The following is an 18,760-nucleotide window of genomic DNA, read 5'->3' on the forward strand; positions in this document are numbered from 1 at the left end:
CAGAGGGCTGTGGGGCAAATAGCCCAGTTGGATACAGTAGTACCTCGGGTTACACACGCTTCAGGTTACATACGCTTTAGGTTACAGACTCTGCTAACCCAGAAATAGTACCTTGGGTTAAGAACTTTGCTTCAGGATGAGAACAGAAATCGTGCTCCGGCAGTGCGGCAGCAGCAGGAGGCCCCATTAGCTAAAGTGGTGCTTCAGGTGAAGAACACTTTCAGGTTAAGAACGGACCTCTGGAATGAATTAAGTACTTAACCCGAGGTAACACTGTATATGGTTTCCAAGTCTGTCATGCAGAAGCAGCATGTATCTTTTAAAAGATGCATAGAAGGAGAAATTCTTCCAGCTCCAACCTTTTCTGATGCTTCAGCAACATGATGAGCTGGCAAAAAAATAAATAAATTGTATGCAATTTTTTCCTCTTGTGGATTAGAAAGCGTAGGGAGGGAGTGGCAACCTAGTGGTTGTGAGGTGAGATCAAATCCACCCTGGAAGAAAGAAGGCAAGGCAAGACCTAGGCTGAGCCAAGTTCAATCTATAGGATATGAAATATAAGCATTGTAAATGGTGATAACAAGCTTGGCTTTCTGTTTGCTATCTGTGGCCCTATCCTATAACAAGATTAGTCCTCCTGTGGTTGACTGATGGTGTGTGTGGGGGGGTGTGTGTGGCAAATTTGGAAGAAATTCCCACTTCCTTTCAGGTCCCAACTACATGCGAGGGAAAGAAGCAGTGCAGTATCTACCCTGCCATAAGATTGGACCCAGTCTCTAATGGTAGAATTGTAGCAGTCCTCAGAACATAGCTCCCACAATCCCCTGGGCTTTATGTCTCTATCAGCACGTAAGGGTAACAGTGAGGAGTGATAGTGGTGGGAATGGCAGAAATCCCCCTGTGTGTTCACCACTTTGTCTCTTCCCTATCACTTGCAAGAGAAGGGGAGAATAGATTTTCTGAAGGGTGAGCATTGGTGGAGATGGCCATGGGGTGCAGAAGACTTTAGAGGGTTGTATTACTCATTTCAGGTAGGTTTTTCAAATCCATAATGTTATTCTCTGAGCCTGAACTTGGAGAAGTTCCCAGACATCACTAGGTAAAAGTGGCAGCAGTTGGCTGGAGTTTGGATGTTGAAGAAGAAAGAAATGAGTGTGTTTAACTTAACAGACATGACGAACCTGTATGTGCTGGCACCAAAATGGGCTTTCTCCCATAACATATTTAATATGTTCATTTACTACCTATGTATGTAATTTCAATACTTCCAAAAGAATTTCTTGGCTTCTCCTGCATTGGTCGCAGATGTCCACAAATTCTTCAGAGCTTGCAGGGCAGCAGCTGAAGAAGGTGCAAAAAAGGGTTTTCTTGTGTGTGGGTTTCTTTGTGGCTGATTAGCTGCTCTCCCTGTGCAAAGGTCAGAGGGGGCAGGGTTTCTGTTGAGGTAGTGGCGCGCGCAGTTTTATCCATCTTTTAGATTTAGGGGAGCTAGTCTCAAATGTTTGTTGGGGGAGACCTAGGTTTTTTTTGGGGGGGAGTTATTTGTCCTGTCTTCACGCTTTTTATGATGGAGGACCGCTGTAGTCACCCCCAACTACACGTTCACAAGATGGAGGGTGAGGGAACAGCTGCAGTCGCCTGCGGTTCCTGCGCAATGTTTGCCATCTTGCCAAAGGTTGCAGGCCGCTTTACCTGCAGCAATTGCATGTTGATTGCCCTCTTAAAAGACAAAGTCCAGCAACTGGAGGAACGTGTAGCTACGCTCCAAAGAATTAGCGAGCTGGAGCTCTTCTTGGAAGCAACAGAGCACACCGTCTCCACCAAGGAGGAGACAGGGGACTCCCCTGAGAAGGAGGCTAGTACACCAACACAGGAGCCAGATATATGGAGAAACGTGACTCAAAGAAGTAGGAGGCCCAGGGTTCGCTCTGATTGTTTAGAAATACACAATCGCTTTGAGGTCCTCTCCCCTAGCATGGAAGACGAAGAGCAGACTCCATTTGAGGATCTCTCCCTCATTACAGTCGATCAGGTATATGAAGACGAGCAGCAAAGTCAGTCCTCAGGGAATGTGCAGGCGACCTTGGAACGGACAGCTCACGGAAGAACCCCAACCAGACCTAAGAGGAGGCGTGTAGTGGTGATAGGGGGTTCCCTACTGAGGGGAACAGAAGCAGTGATCTGTGGGCCTGACAAGATGTCTCGGGAAGTGTGCTGTCTCCCCGGGGCTAAGATCCAAGATGTAACTGAACGACTGCAAGGAATCATAAAACCCACTGACAAATACCCCTTCCTCTTGGTTCATGTGGGAACCAATGACACTGCAAGCAATAGCCTCCAGAAGATCAAAAGAGATTACGAGGCTCTGGGCAGGAAATTGAAGCAATTAAATGCACAAATTGTCATCTCATCTGTCCTCCCAGTTGAACGACGTGGCCCAGGGAGAGAGGGAAAAATAGTGGAAGTGAACAACTGGCTTCGCAAATGGTGTAAACAGGAACGGTTTGGATTCTTAGATCACGGACTGCAGTTTCTTAAAGATGGACTTCTGGCAAGTGATGGGCTGCACCTCACAACAGTTGGGAGGAATGTTTTTGCCAAAAATCTCAGAAACCTCATCAGGAGGGCTTTAAACTGACTAATGTGGGGGAGGGAGACAGTGCTCCTGAAGGTAGGAGTCTATCAATTGATGAAGATGATCATCCCAATGTCATAGACCAAATGGAGCAAACAGCACGCAGACCTAGTGGTGGGAGGAAAAAATCCTTAAATAAGAGACACGGGGGAATGATTAATGGACTTCAATGTCTGTACACTAATGCGCAAAGCATGGGAAATAAACAAGATGAGCTTGAGCTCTTGGTACAGCAAACTAAATATGACATAATAGGCATCACTGAAACCTGGTGGGATAAGTCCCACGATTGGAATGTAATAATGGAGGGATACAATCTATTTCAGAGAAACAGACCAGACAAGAAAGGAGGAGGAGTGGCGTTATATGTCAGGGATGTGTATACCTGTGAAGAGATCCAAGATTTAGAACCTCAAAGCCAAAGTGAGAGCATTTGGGTCAAAATTAAGGGAGAGAAGAATAACAGTGACCTCATTGTGGGAGTTTACTATAGATCCCCAAGCCAAACGGAGGACATAGATGATGCCTTCCTGGAACAGATGGCCAAGCATGCAAAAGGAAGGGAGCTAATAGTAATGGGGGACTTCAATTACCCGGATATTTGTTGGATGTCAAACTCAGCCAAGAGCATAAGGTCAAACAGATTCCTCACTGGCCTTGCAGACAACTTCATTGTCCAGAAAGTGGGAGAAGCAACAAGAGGAACAGCCATTTTAGATCTGGTCCTAACCAATGTTGATGACCTGGTTAGTGGGGTAGAAGTGGAAGGATCATTAGGCGCAAGTGATCATGCTCTTCTGAAGTTTACTATACAGCGGAAAGGAGCAGCCAAGCATACTAGGACTCAATTTCTTGATTTTAAGAAAGCCGACTTCATAAAACTTAGGGAAGTGCTGGGTGAGATCCCATGGACAGTAGTACTAAAAGGAAAGGGAGTTCATGATGGCTGGGAGTTTGTTAAGAGGGAGATAGTAAAAGCACAACTTCAGGCAATACCAATGAGACGGAAACATGGAAGGTACCTAAAGAAGCCAGGGTGGCTATCTAAAGAACTTTTAACCGAGTTAAGATTAAAAAAGGATGTGTACAAAAAATGGAAAAGGGGGGAAACCAGCAAAGAGGAATTCAAACAAATAGCCAGCACGTGTAGACACAAAGTCAGAAAAGCTAAAGCACAGAATGAACTCAGGCTTGCTAGAGAGGTTAAAAGCAACAAAAAAGGCTTTTATGGGTATGTTCGTAGCAAAAGGAAGAACAAAGAAACAGTGGAGTCACTCAGAGGAGAAGTTGATGAAATGCAAACAGGGGACACAGAAAGGGCTGAACTCCTCAATGCCTTCTTTGCCTCAGTCTTCTCCGATAAAGAAAACAATGCCCGACCTGAAGAATTTGGAGCAAATGATTCAGCAGAGGAAACACAGCCCAGAATAACTAAGGAGATAGTACAAGAATACTTGGCTAGTTTAGATGTATTCAAGTCTCCAGGGCCAGATGAACTGCATCCAAGAGTATTAAAAGAACTGGCAGATGTGATTTCAGAACCACTGGCAGTCATCTTTGAGAATTCCTGGAGAACAGGCGAAGTTCCGGCAGACTGGAGGAGGGCAAATGTTGTCCCTATTTTCAAAAAGGGGAAAAGAGAGGACCCAAATAATTACTGCCCAGTCAGTCTGACATCAATACCAGGGAAGATTCTGGAGCAGATCATTAAGCAAACAGTCTGTGAGCACCTAGAAAGGAATGCTGTGATCACCAGTAGTCAGCATGGATTTCTGAAAAATAAGTCATGTCAAACTAACCTGATCTCGTTTTTTGACAGACTTACAAGCTTGGTAGATGAAGGGAATGCAGTGGATGTAGCCTACCTTGATTTCAGCAAGGCATTTGACAAGGTGCCCCATGATATTCTTGTAAAGAAGCTGGTAAAATGCGGTCTTGACTATGCTGCCACTCAGTGGATTTGTAACTGGCTGACTGACCGAACCCAAAGGGTGCTCATCAATGGTTCCTCTTCATCCTGGAGAAGAGTGACTAGTGGGGTGCCACAGGGTTCTGTCTTGGGCCCGGTCTTATTCAACATCTTTATCAACGACTTGGATGATGGCCTCAAGGGCATCCTGATCAAATTTGCAGATGACACCAAACTGGGAGGGGTGGCTAACACCCCAGAGGACAGGATCACACTTCAAAATGACCTTGACAGATTAGAGAACTGGGCCAAAACAAACAAGATGAATTTTAACAGGGAGAAATGTAAAGTATTGCACTTGGGCAAAAAAACCGAGAGGCACAAATACAAGATGGGTGACACCTGGCTTGAGAGCAGTACATGTGAAAAGGATCTAGGAGTCTTGGTTGACCACAAACTTGACATGAGCCAACAGTGTGACGCGGCAGCTAAAAAAGCCAATGCAATTCTGGGCTGCATCAATAGGAGCATAGCATCTAGATCAAGGGAAGTAATAGTGCCTCTGTATTCTGCTCTGGTCAGACCTCACCTGGAGTACTGTCTCCAGTTCTGTGCACCACAGTTCAAGAAGGACACTGACAAACTGGAACGTGTCCAGAGGAGGGCAACCAAAATGGTCAAGGGCCTGGAAACGATGCCTTATGAGGAACGGCTAAGGGAGCTGGGCATGTTTAGCCTGGAGAAGAGGAGGTTAAGGGGTGATATGATAGCCATGTTCAAATATATAAAAGGATGTCACATAGAGGAGGGAGAAAGGTTGTTTTCTGCTGCTCCAGAGAAGCAGACACGGAGCAATGGATCCAAACTACAAGAAAGAAGATTCCACCTAAACATTAGGAAGAACTTCCTGACAGTAAGAGCTGTTCGACAGTGGAATTTGCTGCTAAGGAGTGTGGTGGAGTCTCCTTCTTTGGAGGTCTTTAAGCAGAGGCTTGACAACCATATGTCAGGAGTGCTCTGATGGTGTTTCCTGCTTGGCAGGGGGTTGGACTCGATGGCCCTTGTGGTCTCTTCCAACTCTATGATTCTATGATTCTTAAATGTGCCTATTTGTCATCATTCTGCCCTTCACTGCATTGTCATAGCAACGACTGCAATTGATATTATGCAATAATATAAGGAGAGTAACAAGGCAAGAAATGCTTTTTTTATTATTGTCAGATCTAATGCTTTTAATTTTCAGCTTTGTGAACAGCTATTTCCCAGGGACCAAAGTGCTTCATTCATGCTTGGTTCTAAGAGTGCATGGATCTCCAATCCTCATCTTTGCCATCTTCTTCTTGAGAGATATTGTAACCCAGCAAGACAAGTAATGCCTCTGAACAGCTTTGGGAAAGCCCAAGTTCCACAGCCTTTTGTATAAAATGCAGTGTTTTTTTTATGGGTGTATTTTCTATTCTCCCTTATTTCCAGCTGAAATTCTTGATCCTTCTTTTTTCTTTTTCAGCCTCTGTGAATGTGCTTGTTCAGAACTGCAAGATATACAATGATGCCAGTTGTGATATTTCTGCAGACGGGCAGCTCCTGGCAGCCTTCATTCCTAGTAGTCAACGGGGCTTTCCTGATGAGGGAATACTGGCAGTATATTCCCTAGCACCACATAACTTGGGCGAGATGCTGTACACAAAGCGATTTGGTAAGAGCTCATTGACGGGTCAAGTGGTTTAGGGCGGGGGGTGGGGAATCAGGGTTTTAATATTGGATACACTTCGAAATGAAAATGTCATGTTCCAGAGATCAAACTGATAAAACAGTAGATTTCATACATCACAGCAAACCATAAACCATGACCTAGCATGAGCACAAGTACACACTACTGAATCACTTCTGTTCTCTAGACCTTTCCTGAAGTTTGGAGCAACAAACGGCAAGCCCTGGCTTTCTGTGAACTGGAATATGATCTACCTAAACAATGGGAAATTGCTTTAGAGTCCATATAAAATGTTTCTTTAGATTTAAAATTGAGATTGATTCTGTAAAAAGGCATTGTCTAATTCAGATAGATGCTGGAAATGCAATGCTGAAACACATGTTGTGATCCTGTAGGAGGAAATTGAGGGTGGCGGGTTCTGAAGTTGTAGTCACCTCCAATTTTGTATTGGCAAAATCCTTGAAATTTGTAGGTGTTTATGTACTTCTAAATTATATTCCTCTAGTATGGAGATCAACAACAGGATGGCAATAATGGATCTTATATGCCCTAATAATCACTAGGAGACTTATATTATGAGTCTGGAAGGATAAATATCTGCCACCTCTAATGCAATGTTTTGATGACCTTAATACTGTTGGTACATTTTAGTGTACTTTCTATAAACACCAACTTTGCTTGGATACATATTTGGACAGCATATATTGATCTTCATGTATAAACTAAGGTGGATGTATTTATGTTTAAATGTTTTGTTAATGTGAGCTGCTGGATTTTCCTCCCCTCCCTGTATTTTTTGCCTTTTTGTTTTCTATTTCTTTTGTCTTTAATGATTCTGCAATAAAAAATAATCTTCTTGCAGATTATTAACTGGTAATCTTGTATGGTTGTTTTTACAAGGATTCATAGAGTGAATTTGTTACAGCCCCAGTTGCAGAAATTGGCATGAAGGAAGGTAGAAATCATCATGCAGGTCCCTAAGTGAAGAAAGCAAATATGTATTTGTGTTTATCTCTAGGTCCCAATGCTATTTCTGTGAGCCTGTCCCCAATGGGCAGGTATGTCATGGTAGGACTGGCATCCCGTCGTATCCTCTTGCACCCTTCCACAGAACATATGGTGGCTCAGGTCTTCAGGCTGCAGCAGCCACATGGAGGGGAGACCTCAATGAGGGTAAGTAGTATAGTATTTCTTTGCTTCTCCAGCTATTTATCTCTATGTCTGTATTATTGTTTCATTGTCTTACAACTAGGCATGTTTACGTGGAAGTAAATACTACTGTGTTGTGTAAGGCAGTGGCTTCCAGCCTTAGTTATGTGTTTAGTTTTCACTGTCCAGTGTCTTAGTTTCACATAATAAGCAGCGGTGGAGCTGCCTGAAGTGAGTGTGCATGGCACGGCCCAGAGAGGGGTGGGGCATGGAGAGTCCCCTCCGCGTGCCCCAGGTCAGGGTTAGGAGAGGGGCAGGGAAGCTGCTGCCCACTCTCCTCCTACTCTGCCGCCGGGTCAGGCCTGACCCTGCAGTGGAGCTTCTGCAGCCAGGACAAGGAAAGCAGACAGCAGCTTTGCCCCCCACTCTCCCCCTGCTCTCCGCCGCCGGGTCAGGGGGAGGCAGTGCTGCTGCAGCTGGACGTGCCTCACCACGGCCGAGGTAGGATGTTCTCCGCCGCTGGGCCAGAAGTGACCTAGCGGCAGAGCTGCTGTCACCGGACATGAGGTGTGCCTGCTCTCCTCTCCTGCGTCAGGCCTGACTCAGGGGCGGAGCTGCGCCAGGCACAAGCACCACAGCCAAAGCGCAGCTCCTTTGGCACAGAGCCAAGCTCAGATGAAGGAGCCTGCTGTGGGGATGCCTGTTTCTTCCCCTTCTCAAAATTGCACCTGGGGCCACAGCACCCACAGCACCCCCCACGGTGTACCTCTGATAGTAGCTACCACTGTGGAAAAAAAAGTTTTCTAAACCAAATAGCAAAAAGGCTATATAACTTGAAAATGAGTCGATCACCAGCTAAGCATTTGATGATGTTTGTTTGTTTGTTAAGTATTTATTTCTTGTCTTGCTTCCATCATGGAACCCAAGGTGGTGTGCATATGTTGTTCAAAAGTAGTAGCCCATCCAGGCACCGACCACACCAAGTCCTGCTTAGCTTCAGCAAGGTAGTGGTCTCATTTGCCTTCAGACCATATTGTAGGGCCATTAGTTTTATCTAATGGTAATGCTCTGTGTTTCGTTATATTAGTGGTCTGCATGGTCTAGTCTGAATGGGGGCAATTCTAGAGCAAGGAATCCATCTTAACCATGGATTACTCAATGGCATTTGATAAATCATTATCATTCAGTCTTAGTTATCCTTCAGTAAAATAGAAAAAATCCACTTCTGAAGTACCACTTATAATGTGCTTTATAAATGAATAATATTTATTTAGTCGGAACATACATTAGAAGGGTATTATCTGCTTTAAGATTTCCTATTTGCAACCAATGTTGCTTTCATCATCTGGGAACCAGTAAACTTAGACTGTTAGCCCTTCAGTGTCAGGGAACCACATCTCAGTATAATTGCTACTTGCCCTGAGCTCTTTCAATAAAGGAAGGTGTAAATCTAACTAGAGCTCTTCCCTGAACAGACCAATTGATTAAATTGGGAATTGCCTAAATTTTTAAAAATGCTATTCTGAATAAAGTTTCCTATATTATTTATGGGTTAATCAGCCCATGCATTATCATTTTGACCTGGAGATTAAACAGCGTCTCCAGGAATATACAAGTGACTCCTGAAAAATAAGTTGAGAAAGAATAAGAATGTTGTGTGTTAATGCTTGTATATACACAGCAATTCCCCTGCACACAAAAACAGTTAGCACAACTAAGTTCTTATCTGTTACAGCAACTTTATATCTTGCCTCTCTACCAGAGATATGTGAAACCTTCAAAAGAATGTTTTACTATAGATAGTTTTGTTTTCTACTGCTGGTGGAGTTCCCTTAGTATTTTTAACTAATAGTACTTCATAACATTCTCATTCATACACTCTCATATACTGTATTCTCAAAACAGAAAAAATAAACACTTTTATTTTTATTAGATTTTTGTTTGCAGGTAGGTTTCGTCAGTGGTAGAGGTAGTGGCTTTGGTGTTAATTCTGGCCATCTATAACTCATGGAACTATTTGGCAATGTTTCTATAGTTGAGTGGAACAAGAATTTAGATACAATAAAACAAGGCAATCTAGTTAAAAGAAAACAAAAAAGAGAGCCAGATTACAATTACATATTGCTTTGGATGTGTGGCATTATTCCGAACTAAAGACTTGCCTAAATCAAGTGTTCATCACCAGTCCCTGAAAAAACAGAAGAGAAGAGATTGCAACCTGGGAAAGGAAATTTACCCATCTAGATTAAATAAAAACCCTGGTAGGGAAAGGACTGAAATAGTTCCTGAAACATCTTAGTTACTTAGTGTTCACCTTTTTTGAGAGAGAAAGGAAGAGTCCTTTCTCTGTCAGTGGCCTCATTCACACATAATGCTAAGCCAAGTTTAATGTTATGTTTGAACCCAAGTTTCTTGTCTCTTTCCCCCAGCCCCCACCAAATGATATAAGAACCAAACTTTGGTTAAAGTTTGTGGCTTGTTTGGACTAAGACAAATGAGAAGCCTGAGTTTGGACATAACACTCAGCCAAACTGTGGTTTAGGTTTGGGTAGCGCAGGAGAAGGAGGAGAGAAGTGAAGTGACTGATTTTTTTAACTGGGCACTAGCATGCTCCTTGTTCACACTAAGACATACCTTGGGCTGGCATTATGTGAGGACCAGGTTGTTGCTTCCTCAAAATCAGCCAGTGCTTTGGCTTTTCGCCTTCCCAGGCTGATCCTGATCAGTCATGTGTATGATTTCACAGTGCTTCATAACCAGATTTCACTATATCCTGTTCATTTGTTATAAATATTTATTACCCACTGTTCACAAAAAAACAAAGGACAAGGTACAATAAAAATAAACATATAATTATATTTAAAATAAAGAATAAAACAGAAAAGTTAAAAGTCTACAGCATCAATTACAGAAGGGAAAACTCACATTCAGCTATCCCTAAAAGTGTTAAAAGGTGAGCCCAGCTTGTTGCCATTGAGTGGAAAACAAGCTGATTTTAAGCAAGGACAGTGATTCCTGGACTTGTCATGTTGGCCAGGCAGGAATGTGATGAAGTGACTGAAGGCAGAAAAAGAATTCAGAACAGTGCTTCCTCAACAAATGTCTCCTTTTGCAGTGGTTTCCCAAAAATTACCCCTATTTTAATCTCAATCTAGTTCTGACCTCTGGCTGGCTGGCAGCTGGACACTTCGGAATAGATTCCAGAATTAGAATTGCATAACTGATAAAGCAAGAAAAAATGTTTTTCCCTAGTGTTCAGTGTCTCTTCTGAACTTTTCATCTATTTTAGCAGCATTGTTCCTACCATAAATTTAGTTCTTTGGGGAAATGCAGGGAACATACCAGCTTTTTACGTTCTGGTTAACTGCTTAGATTTCACTCTTGTTTCTATTGTTAGTTTGCAAACTGTTCAAAATGCAGAGAAATTAGTACTTTAGAACTGCTCACTTAATGATTTAACAAAGTCTGGGGCAGATCTCAGTGTTCTTGCCAAGGAAGAAACTGCTGCTTGTGACTGTTATTGGAACCTCGAAGTAGCTTTCCCATTTCCAGCTATTTGATTTCATTAATGGTATGATCTTTTCCATGTAAGTATAGATACGATCCTAACTCATGTACTGTGGAATAATTTTAGAGGAGCACCCTGAAGATAAGATTATTCAGTGAAAATTGTCTTCACAGACTTTACTATAAATTAATCTCTTTGTAGATCTGTGACGAGCATGATCCCTGTAGATTAATTATTCAAATAACCTGTTGTATTCAGCCTGAATTATCATTTTGAGTTTTATCTCATTGATTCTTATCTAGTTTCATTTTTATTATGAGTTTAGCATTCAATTTTATTGGTCACTTTCAATCTCTCTTGAGAGCTTCCTGTTTCTGGCATGTCTCAAAATTTTAATTACTATGCACACACTAATACCCACACCAGCTTACAATTAACTGTGAAAGTTGTGCTGCTCACACTTTCCTCCAGACCTTTTTGAACAGATAATCAGACTATACTTGTGGAACTCCAGTTAATCTGCTGTAATACCTGATTATGCTTTGGAAAACCACACTTAAACAATGTTGTGTGCACCTTCATGCTAACTCCTTCAAGTCTAATGGTAGTGTGGATTTGTTCCTTATTTCTTGCTCTAAAGGTTACATGAGAATTTGATTAGGAAGTAACATACAGTGGTACCTCTAGTTACGAACTTAATTCGTTCCAGAGGTCCGTTCTTAACCTGAAACTGTTCTTAAGTAGAGGCGTGCTTTCGCTAATGGGTCCTCTTGCTGCCACTGTGCTGCTGGCACACGATTTCCGTTCTCATCCTGGGGCAAAGTTCTCAACTCGAGGTAACTCTTCCAGGTTAGCAGAGTTTGTAGCGTTTGTAACCTGAAGCGTTTGTAACTCAGGGTACCACTGTATTAGTTCCACACCGCCACCAGTATACATTTGGCTTCTGGTCTTTTCCAGCCTAGTACTGTCTATTCTTTAAAAATGTTAAGAGTATTTACTTCCACTAATATGATGTTCCTCTTCCCCTTTGTACATATGATGAACTAAAAAGTTAAATACAATTGGTTCCAAATTTAGGGACCTCTGTTTCTGTTGTTTGGCTCATTTATTAAAATCTCATGTTTGACTGTGTCAAGTCTGGGAAAGTTTGAATGACATTTCTAGATTTCATGGTATCAAGTTTCTCTGAAGTTTTTTTCCTGCTTCATTTATTCCCCTCTCACCTTGTAATCAAAGACCTGACAAACAATTGGGAACACAGTAAAACTGTGATTTATTTTTTAATGATCATCTTTGAGCACAACAATAAAAAGTGCATAAACTGATAATTGGCATACCTTCTTAAATGATGAGTTTTGAATGTAACTCTGTGTACTTTCAAGTTTTGTAATAAAACCACAATATTAATTAAGGTTGTTTTTCAAATGTTTGCTTGTTGATCATGGTACTATAACCTGAATAGGTAAGCTAATCATTTGGTAGGGCCACAATGTGTTAGATGTTGGTTTTGGCATGTAGGGGGATTTTGGGTCTATTGCACATTCATTATTTGTATTTTATGAGGTTTAAATTCTACAATTATGAAATAAGTCATGTAGGTCTGAAATGTGCTGGCTGTTGGTGGGATAACAGAGACCATATTTTGCTATATTCGGGCAGGGTGCAAAGAGGGATTTGGATGAGTTTGTTTCTTCTGCTTTCCCTACTCAGTCACAGAGCTTCCTTCCCTTTGAAATTGCCCGAATCCTGAGCATCTTTCAGAAAAATATTGTAAGATGTAATTCTTTGGGGCTGGATTTCAGTACTAGGGTTAAGCTTGCAGGAAGGTTGGAGTTTTAGTGTGTTGTAATAGGCTTTAAATTGCTACCTGCATGAAGCTTTGAAAGGGGTTGAGGTATAAATATAGGAAGTCAAGCTTGCAGCCAATCTTGGCAAAGATGTACTCTATTGTTGGAACTGAATTTATCTGAAAGGCCAAACACCATGTCCTGATTCAATTCAGGTTAAAGTATTTTAACTTAATGCAGCAAAGGGGAACCTCCAGCCCACAGGCCAAATTGGCCTGGCGGGGGAACTAATTTGGCCTGTGAGTTTGTTTTTACCAAACCATGCCTACTTGCCCCACACCTGATATCATCTGTGACACCAGGTGTGTAGGAGCCTTAATGTGCACGTCCAGTTGTTCCCTGGCAAGTAGGAGTTGCATTTGGCACCTTTTAAGTTTGGTGCCAAAGACAAGTCCATCTTAAGATCAAACCAAAGGAACGTTTTTTCCTTTGAAGTGACTGCTTGAACTCAGGCCAGGCTGCAAAGGAATGTGCTGCTGATCCTTTCCTTTGAAGTTGAATCACTTGACAGTCAGGCGTTTGACAAAAAGGACAACCCTGTCCACCAGTTAAAGTGGCCCAGGGAGGAAAAGAGAGCTCAGGATCTGCCCCAACAACTGTTTCCCACTTTTGACTTAATGAAATAATGTCATCACAAGACTCAGTGGTTGTTGGGTGTTCCCCAATTGTAGCTCAGGAAAAGCTAGGCAAGAAATTTGTAAAGTATTTGGGAGGAATTCAATGACAAGCCCTTCCAGTTGTTCCCTCAGAGCAAGCATTTCAGCTTGCCAGATGGGGCAAATGTGCTGTTCCAGGGCAGTGGGTTCTTTAAAACTCTTGCCAGAACCCACTTTCATATACATTGTGGGGGGTGAAGGAGCACCATTGCACAAGTTTTAAGTCCAGGCTGGGGGGGGGAGGCAGGAGAACCCCCAGAAATGCTTGCCCTGCAGAACGATCAACATAGTGCAGTGTTGAATTCATCCCAAAAACATTTCAAGCCCTGAAAGCAATTGGAATTTAGAATGACACATATCAAGAGATGCAGTAAACTCCTTCCTATGAAATGCATGCCATGATCAATTGGGTGGTGTGTTAGTTTTTATCATAAACTAACCTAAGGCAGCTTCATATGTCCAAATTATAAGCGTGCTATCCTGTAAGATACTATAACTCTGTGTCTTGCAGTAACTAGTTAGCATGGTTATTCTAGAATACAATGGTATATTTTATAGGAGGACTACCTGAGTGTATATGCTTGGCATGTAGAACATCCCAGCTCCACTTCCCTGCATTTCCAGTTAATGAAAATAAGGTCTGTGAAAGACCTTTGGAGAGCTGCTGCTTATACCTTGCACAATATCCTGTTTGCTTAATACTGAGAGTCAGATATTTGCATAGGAAGGTGATATAGGAAGGATGACCTATGTTTTCATAGGTTTTTTTCCATGTTTTCTCCCTTAGAGAAAATGCAGAAGTCAGCTGAAGAATTAGTTGCTATAATTATTATTCCTGTAGTGTTGTGATTTATTTTTTAGAATTGGTTTGTTTTTATTTATTTATTTTCCAACAGGAATGAATGTAAAATTTTCTCTTCTATTAATAAAAGAGGATTTGCTACAGCTAAGCTGCAACAAATGCTCAAGCTTAAGGTAATTTGATCAGAACTCCGCAGACAGCAGGAGGAAGAAAGTCGGGGAGAAATGACCATGAACACTTAGCCACCTGTGAAATAGCCTGCATATATGATTGTCTCAGAATCTGAATGTTTCTCACCCTTAAAATTAAAATAAAAATAATTTCTCAATATATTTATATCCTGCCTTTCCTCTAAGGAGCTCAAGGTAGTATACCCGTGCTAGAATCAGGGTGGGGAGAGATGTTGCCTGTTCCCTTTGCACAAAATGACCTGTGTAAAGTAAAAAAACAAAACCCCAGCATTTCCAGCTGCCACCACCATCCTAGCACTGGGGTAGAGAAGGCTAGAAACACTATGTGTGCACTTTTGTCTGCCTGCATGTTTATGTGTGTATGACTGTGTATCTGAGAAAGAGAGCACAGTATGTGGATATACATTTGCTGCACCAACCACTGGCATGTGACCATAGAAGGCTGGCTGACCGTCAATGCAGCCCTCAGGTTGAAAAAGGTTAGCTACCCCTGTGCTGGAGAATGGGAAGATTTTTCAGGCAACCTAAATGTACACAACCCTGGTTGCTTACAGCTTGTTCAGATTGGAAGAACACCTGTTGAAAGCATTCACATATGGTTTCTCACGTGCTTTTTTTTGGCACCATGAAAGGCATAATGAATTCCCTGCTTTTAAACCCAGTTGAACATTGTTTACTACCACTGTCCTGCCTATGGGGTAAATTATGTGCCATGCCAATGTAGAAAGCCTCTAAATCCCAACAAGGACCCTGTTATATCTCAAAGGAGGTTTAAAAGGAGCAAATTTATTTGTGCAAAGGAAGAATAGTGAAACAGATCCTCCCCCCTTTATTTTGTGTTTATAAGAAGTGGGGTGATGGCGGAATCTATGAATAAGTTAAAGCAAGAAAGAGGGAAAGAAGACAGATAATGAGGCTTCACAGGAACACTTGCCTTTATTCCTTTTGAAATTCTAGTAGAATTTTTTGCTGTAATGGAGGTACTACTCATTTATAAGATTCTAATCAATCTTATTAAATGCAGTCAAATGAAACTAAATTCATATTGAGAAAGGTAGCATTAAGAAACTGTATCTGTATTTGTGGCTGTTGAATCATAGTCCATCTGGAAGATTTTGGAGAGAGGTGCTGAATTCAGTAGGCAGCTTCCTGGGACAGGACAGGACAGGACAGACAGACAGACAGACAGACAGACAGATGCTCTGTTCAACAGATGCCCTTACTCCACAATCATTGGCTAGGAGGCTATGTCCAAATTTATAGGCATGCTAACCATCCTAAGCACCAGAGTGAGTCCTGGATTTACAGCACCCCAAGAAAGTGGCTCAGGTATCATAAGAAATTACAACTAGATTCAAGCCTTCAATATAATGTATATTCATTTTGTCCTTAGGAAGCATGGTTTGAATGAAGTGGATTTGAGTCTGAAATTAATCCTTAGAAAATCAATAAGATGTGACAAAGCCAACTTCAAACATAAAATGGATGGGTGCATTATTTGCCCAAAACAACTGAAACAGCACAGCCCCGAGAATGCTAATAGTTGCTCAGAATGTTTTATGAATATATGCTATAGAGCTATGTGCTCATTTATTCTCTAATATGTGTATGGCCCATGAGACGAATACTGCACAACAAATAAAGCTAAAGCACTGGCATCTCTTGGTAGTTGTTTTTTTTTTAATCCTGCTTTTAAAAAAATCATAGTTTATTGCTGACCTGCCAACTGTTGAGTCACTCATTAAGCTGTCTCTGAGGGTGCTTTAGGAGGCACCACATGGTATCTCTTAAGAGCAGGGAAATAATCATTTAAGGAGGTATTTTTAACTGACTAGCAAGCAGTTAGAAGGAAATTGACAAGGATAGGTTTTCAGGGGAACAGTCACACAATGTAACTTCCACTGGGAAATGTACTTGGCTTGTGACTAACTGAGTGTCTCATTGGTTCACTTTCTTGCCTGTTTCTCCCAGTAGCCCAATTGCACAAGCAATTCCTGAAACTAAAAATTGGAAAGCAAGTGAATCTAGAAAATAGACCTAACCTAGACAATAGGCTGTGTTCATTGCGGGGGTGGAGGGCAGATCAAAGAGGAAACGCAGCAGAAATCTTGAAGATCCTGCCATTGAATGACAGGAGATGGATGAGTATTTGGCAGCTAGTTCAGATAGAAATAGGAACTGAGCCAAACAGGATTCTGCTCCAAGCTACTGCTGATCTCTAGCAAAGTGTTCCAACAGCCACTAATCTTATAATAGGCTAGCAAAAACTGTCATTTTACTGAAAAAAATATTGACAGTCCTTTTTCTTAGCATTGTAGGTACAACAACTTATGAACTACACCTTTCAGCAATTTGCTTAACTATCAAAATACAGAATACAGCAAAAATCCAGTTTGGTAAAGATATGGCCAAAGTTACAATGACAAAAGCAGAGGATGTACTTAAAGCTGTCAGTTCATCCTCCCCTCTCAGCCAGCTGGGCCTCAGTAGAACAATATGCAAGACTATACGTCAACCATATATTGATGACGTAGTGATATGTATTCATCTGGTCAGAAGTCCATAGCAGAATAAGTAAATGAAGAAAAGAACTGAAAATTTCTAGCCTTTGTAAAACAGAAAGTACTATTTGAAAAAGCTGAGTCATGGTGTCTTGTTCTTAAATATATTGAGGGTCACCATTACCTATACTTGGCTTCATAGCTTCAGGGAAAGCCAAGAAACTATTACTCCACTTTTAGCCATTCTGAAGTGCACAGTGCATTTGAAATTTCTCCCTAGCTAGGAGAAAAGGAGAAATGACCAATGCTTATTCTATTGCAAACATCACTTTGTTTTTCGAGTCTATATCTTTCTCTTCACAGACTTTAGTGCCTGCCTTCAAATGTTGCTTTAAGTGGCAAGCGATAACAATGATTATTAGGAATAATCTGAGACATACATTTCTAGTGACACTGTGACTGCTGTGTCAAAAAGCACTAGCGCATGGAGGCACAGTGGACAAGAGAGAGAAAACTGTCCATGGCCTCCAAGCTTCAAACTCATCAGTGAAATAATTTAACCAGCTTATCACATAAAGCGCACATGGAGAATTGCTGTTCCATTTCCAACTTACTTGCCCCTTCATTTTCTCTTTCACTGACCATGTCACACTGTCCTCTGCCATCTATCACTGTTCTCTTCTTTCTGCCTTTGCCATCAGCTATTCTATCCATCAACTCCCTTATAGCTCCACGGGGTCTGATACTGAAATCTTAGGCGCTTCTGCTGCTAGATGGAAAGCATTTATTATGCCTGCATTTAGTGCCAGCAGGACTGCTAGTTCAGCTGCCATCATGGAATATGACTGCTAGTCAAACCTAGATGGACAGGAAGAAATGGGAGGGGTTCTCCCTCACCAGTGCAGGGGTAGGGAATCTGTGGTTCTTAGGGTGATGTTGTTGGACGACAACTTGCATCATCCCTGGTTGTTGGCCATGCTGGCTGGGGCCGATCAGCATAGTAGACCAACATCAGGAGGGCCACAGTTTCACTATCTGTACACTAGTGAACAGTGACTGCTTAACTCTCATACACTCAGTTAAGTCATACTCAAGACCTTGACCCAAAGTTATATGGATTTTAAGAAGATGACAAAGCAGGCACTACAGATTCGCTACAGATTGGTGAGCACTGCTGTGTGACTAAATGAACCCTCACCAGGTAAATTTCCTTACTTGAACATAATTCTTCTCAGTCATATATTTCACATTATAGCAGCAACACTAAGAGCTTATTATGCCATACAGTACTGTTTTACTATGAAATCAATCTGGTTGAGAATTCTGAAGTGCCTTACAAACTTCGTATAGTTTTGTGACCAGGAATGTAGCAAGAGTGTACTATATAGTCTTACGAAGTATTGCAGTTATCGGTCCCTGTATTAGTAAAGTGAGTGTTGTGCATGTAGAACGGGCTTCCTCAGCCACATCCCTCCAGATGTTTTGAGACTACAATTCCTATCATCCCTGACCACTGGTCCTGCTAGCTAGGGATCATAGGAGTTGCAGGCCAAAAACATCTTGAGGGCCACGGTTGAGGAAGCCTGATGTAGAATGTATTAAGCCACAATGGGGAAAGGGTAGAAGGGGGTAGGGGTGTGGGGTTTGTGCTGCTATCATGCTGCTGGTAATGTGGGAAAAGTAGGAAAGTTATCTCTGCAAATAAGAAGTTGTTGGTAACTTTTATGTGCATGCAAGTGACATTCATTCAGTTTGGTGTTTTTTTTTAAATCATGTGCAAACTGTTAGGGAACACAGTTGTTAAATTTAAGTATGCCAGCCTGTGAGTAGGTGTGTATATATGTTAGTTGG

The 18,760-nt window shown here is 41.8% G+C and overlaps 1 protein-coding gene across 4 annotated transcripts in view; it reads left to right on the forward strand.

Annotated features, from left to right (window-relative positions):
• AMBRA1 (autophagy and beclin 1 regulator 1) overlaps positions 1 to 18,760 on the forward strand; it is a 143,860-nt gene that overhangs the window by 95,659 nt on the left and 29,441 nt on the right. For all 4 annotated transcript variants that reach the window (XM_053386900.1, XM_053386909.1, XM_053386892.1 and 1 more), the window contains 2 exons: positions 6,052 to 6,240; positions 7,274 to 7,428. In XM_053386900.1, coding sequence (XP_053242875.1) covers positions 6,052 to 6,240; positions 7,274 to 7,428 — 344 coding nt within the window. The remainder of the gene's footprint in view (positions 1 to 6,051; positions 6,241 to 7,273; positions 7,429 to 18,760) is intronic.

Source organism: Podarcis raffonei, chromosome 1 (genome assembly GCF_027172205.1).
Source record: "Podarcis raffonei isolate rPodRaf1 chromosome 1, rPodRaf1.pri, whole genome shotgun sequence".
NCBI classification, from domain to species: Eukaryota; Metazoa; Chordata; class Lepidosauria; order Squamata; family Lacertidae; genus Podarcis; species Podarcis raffonei.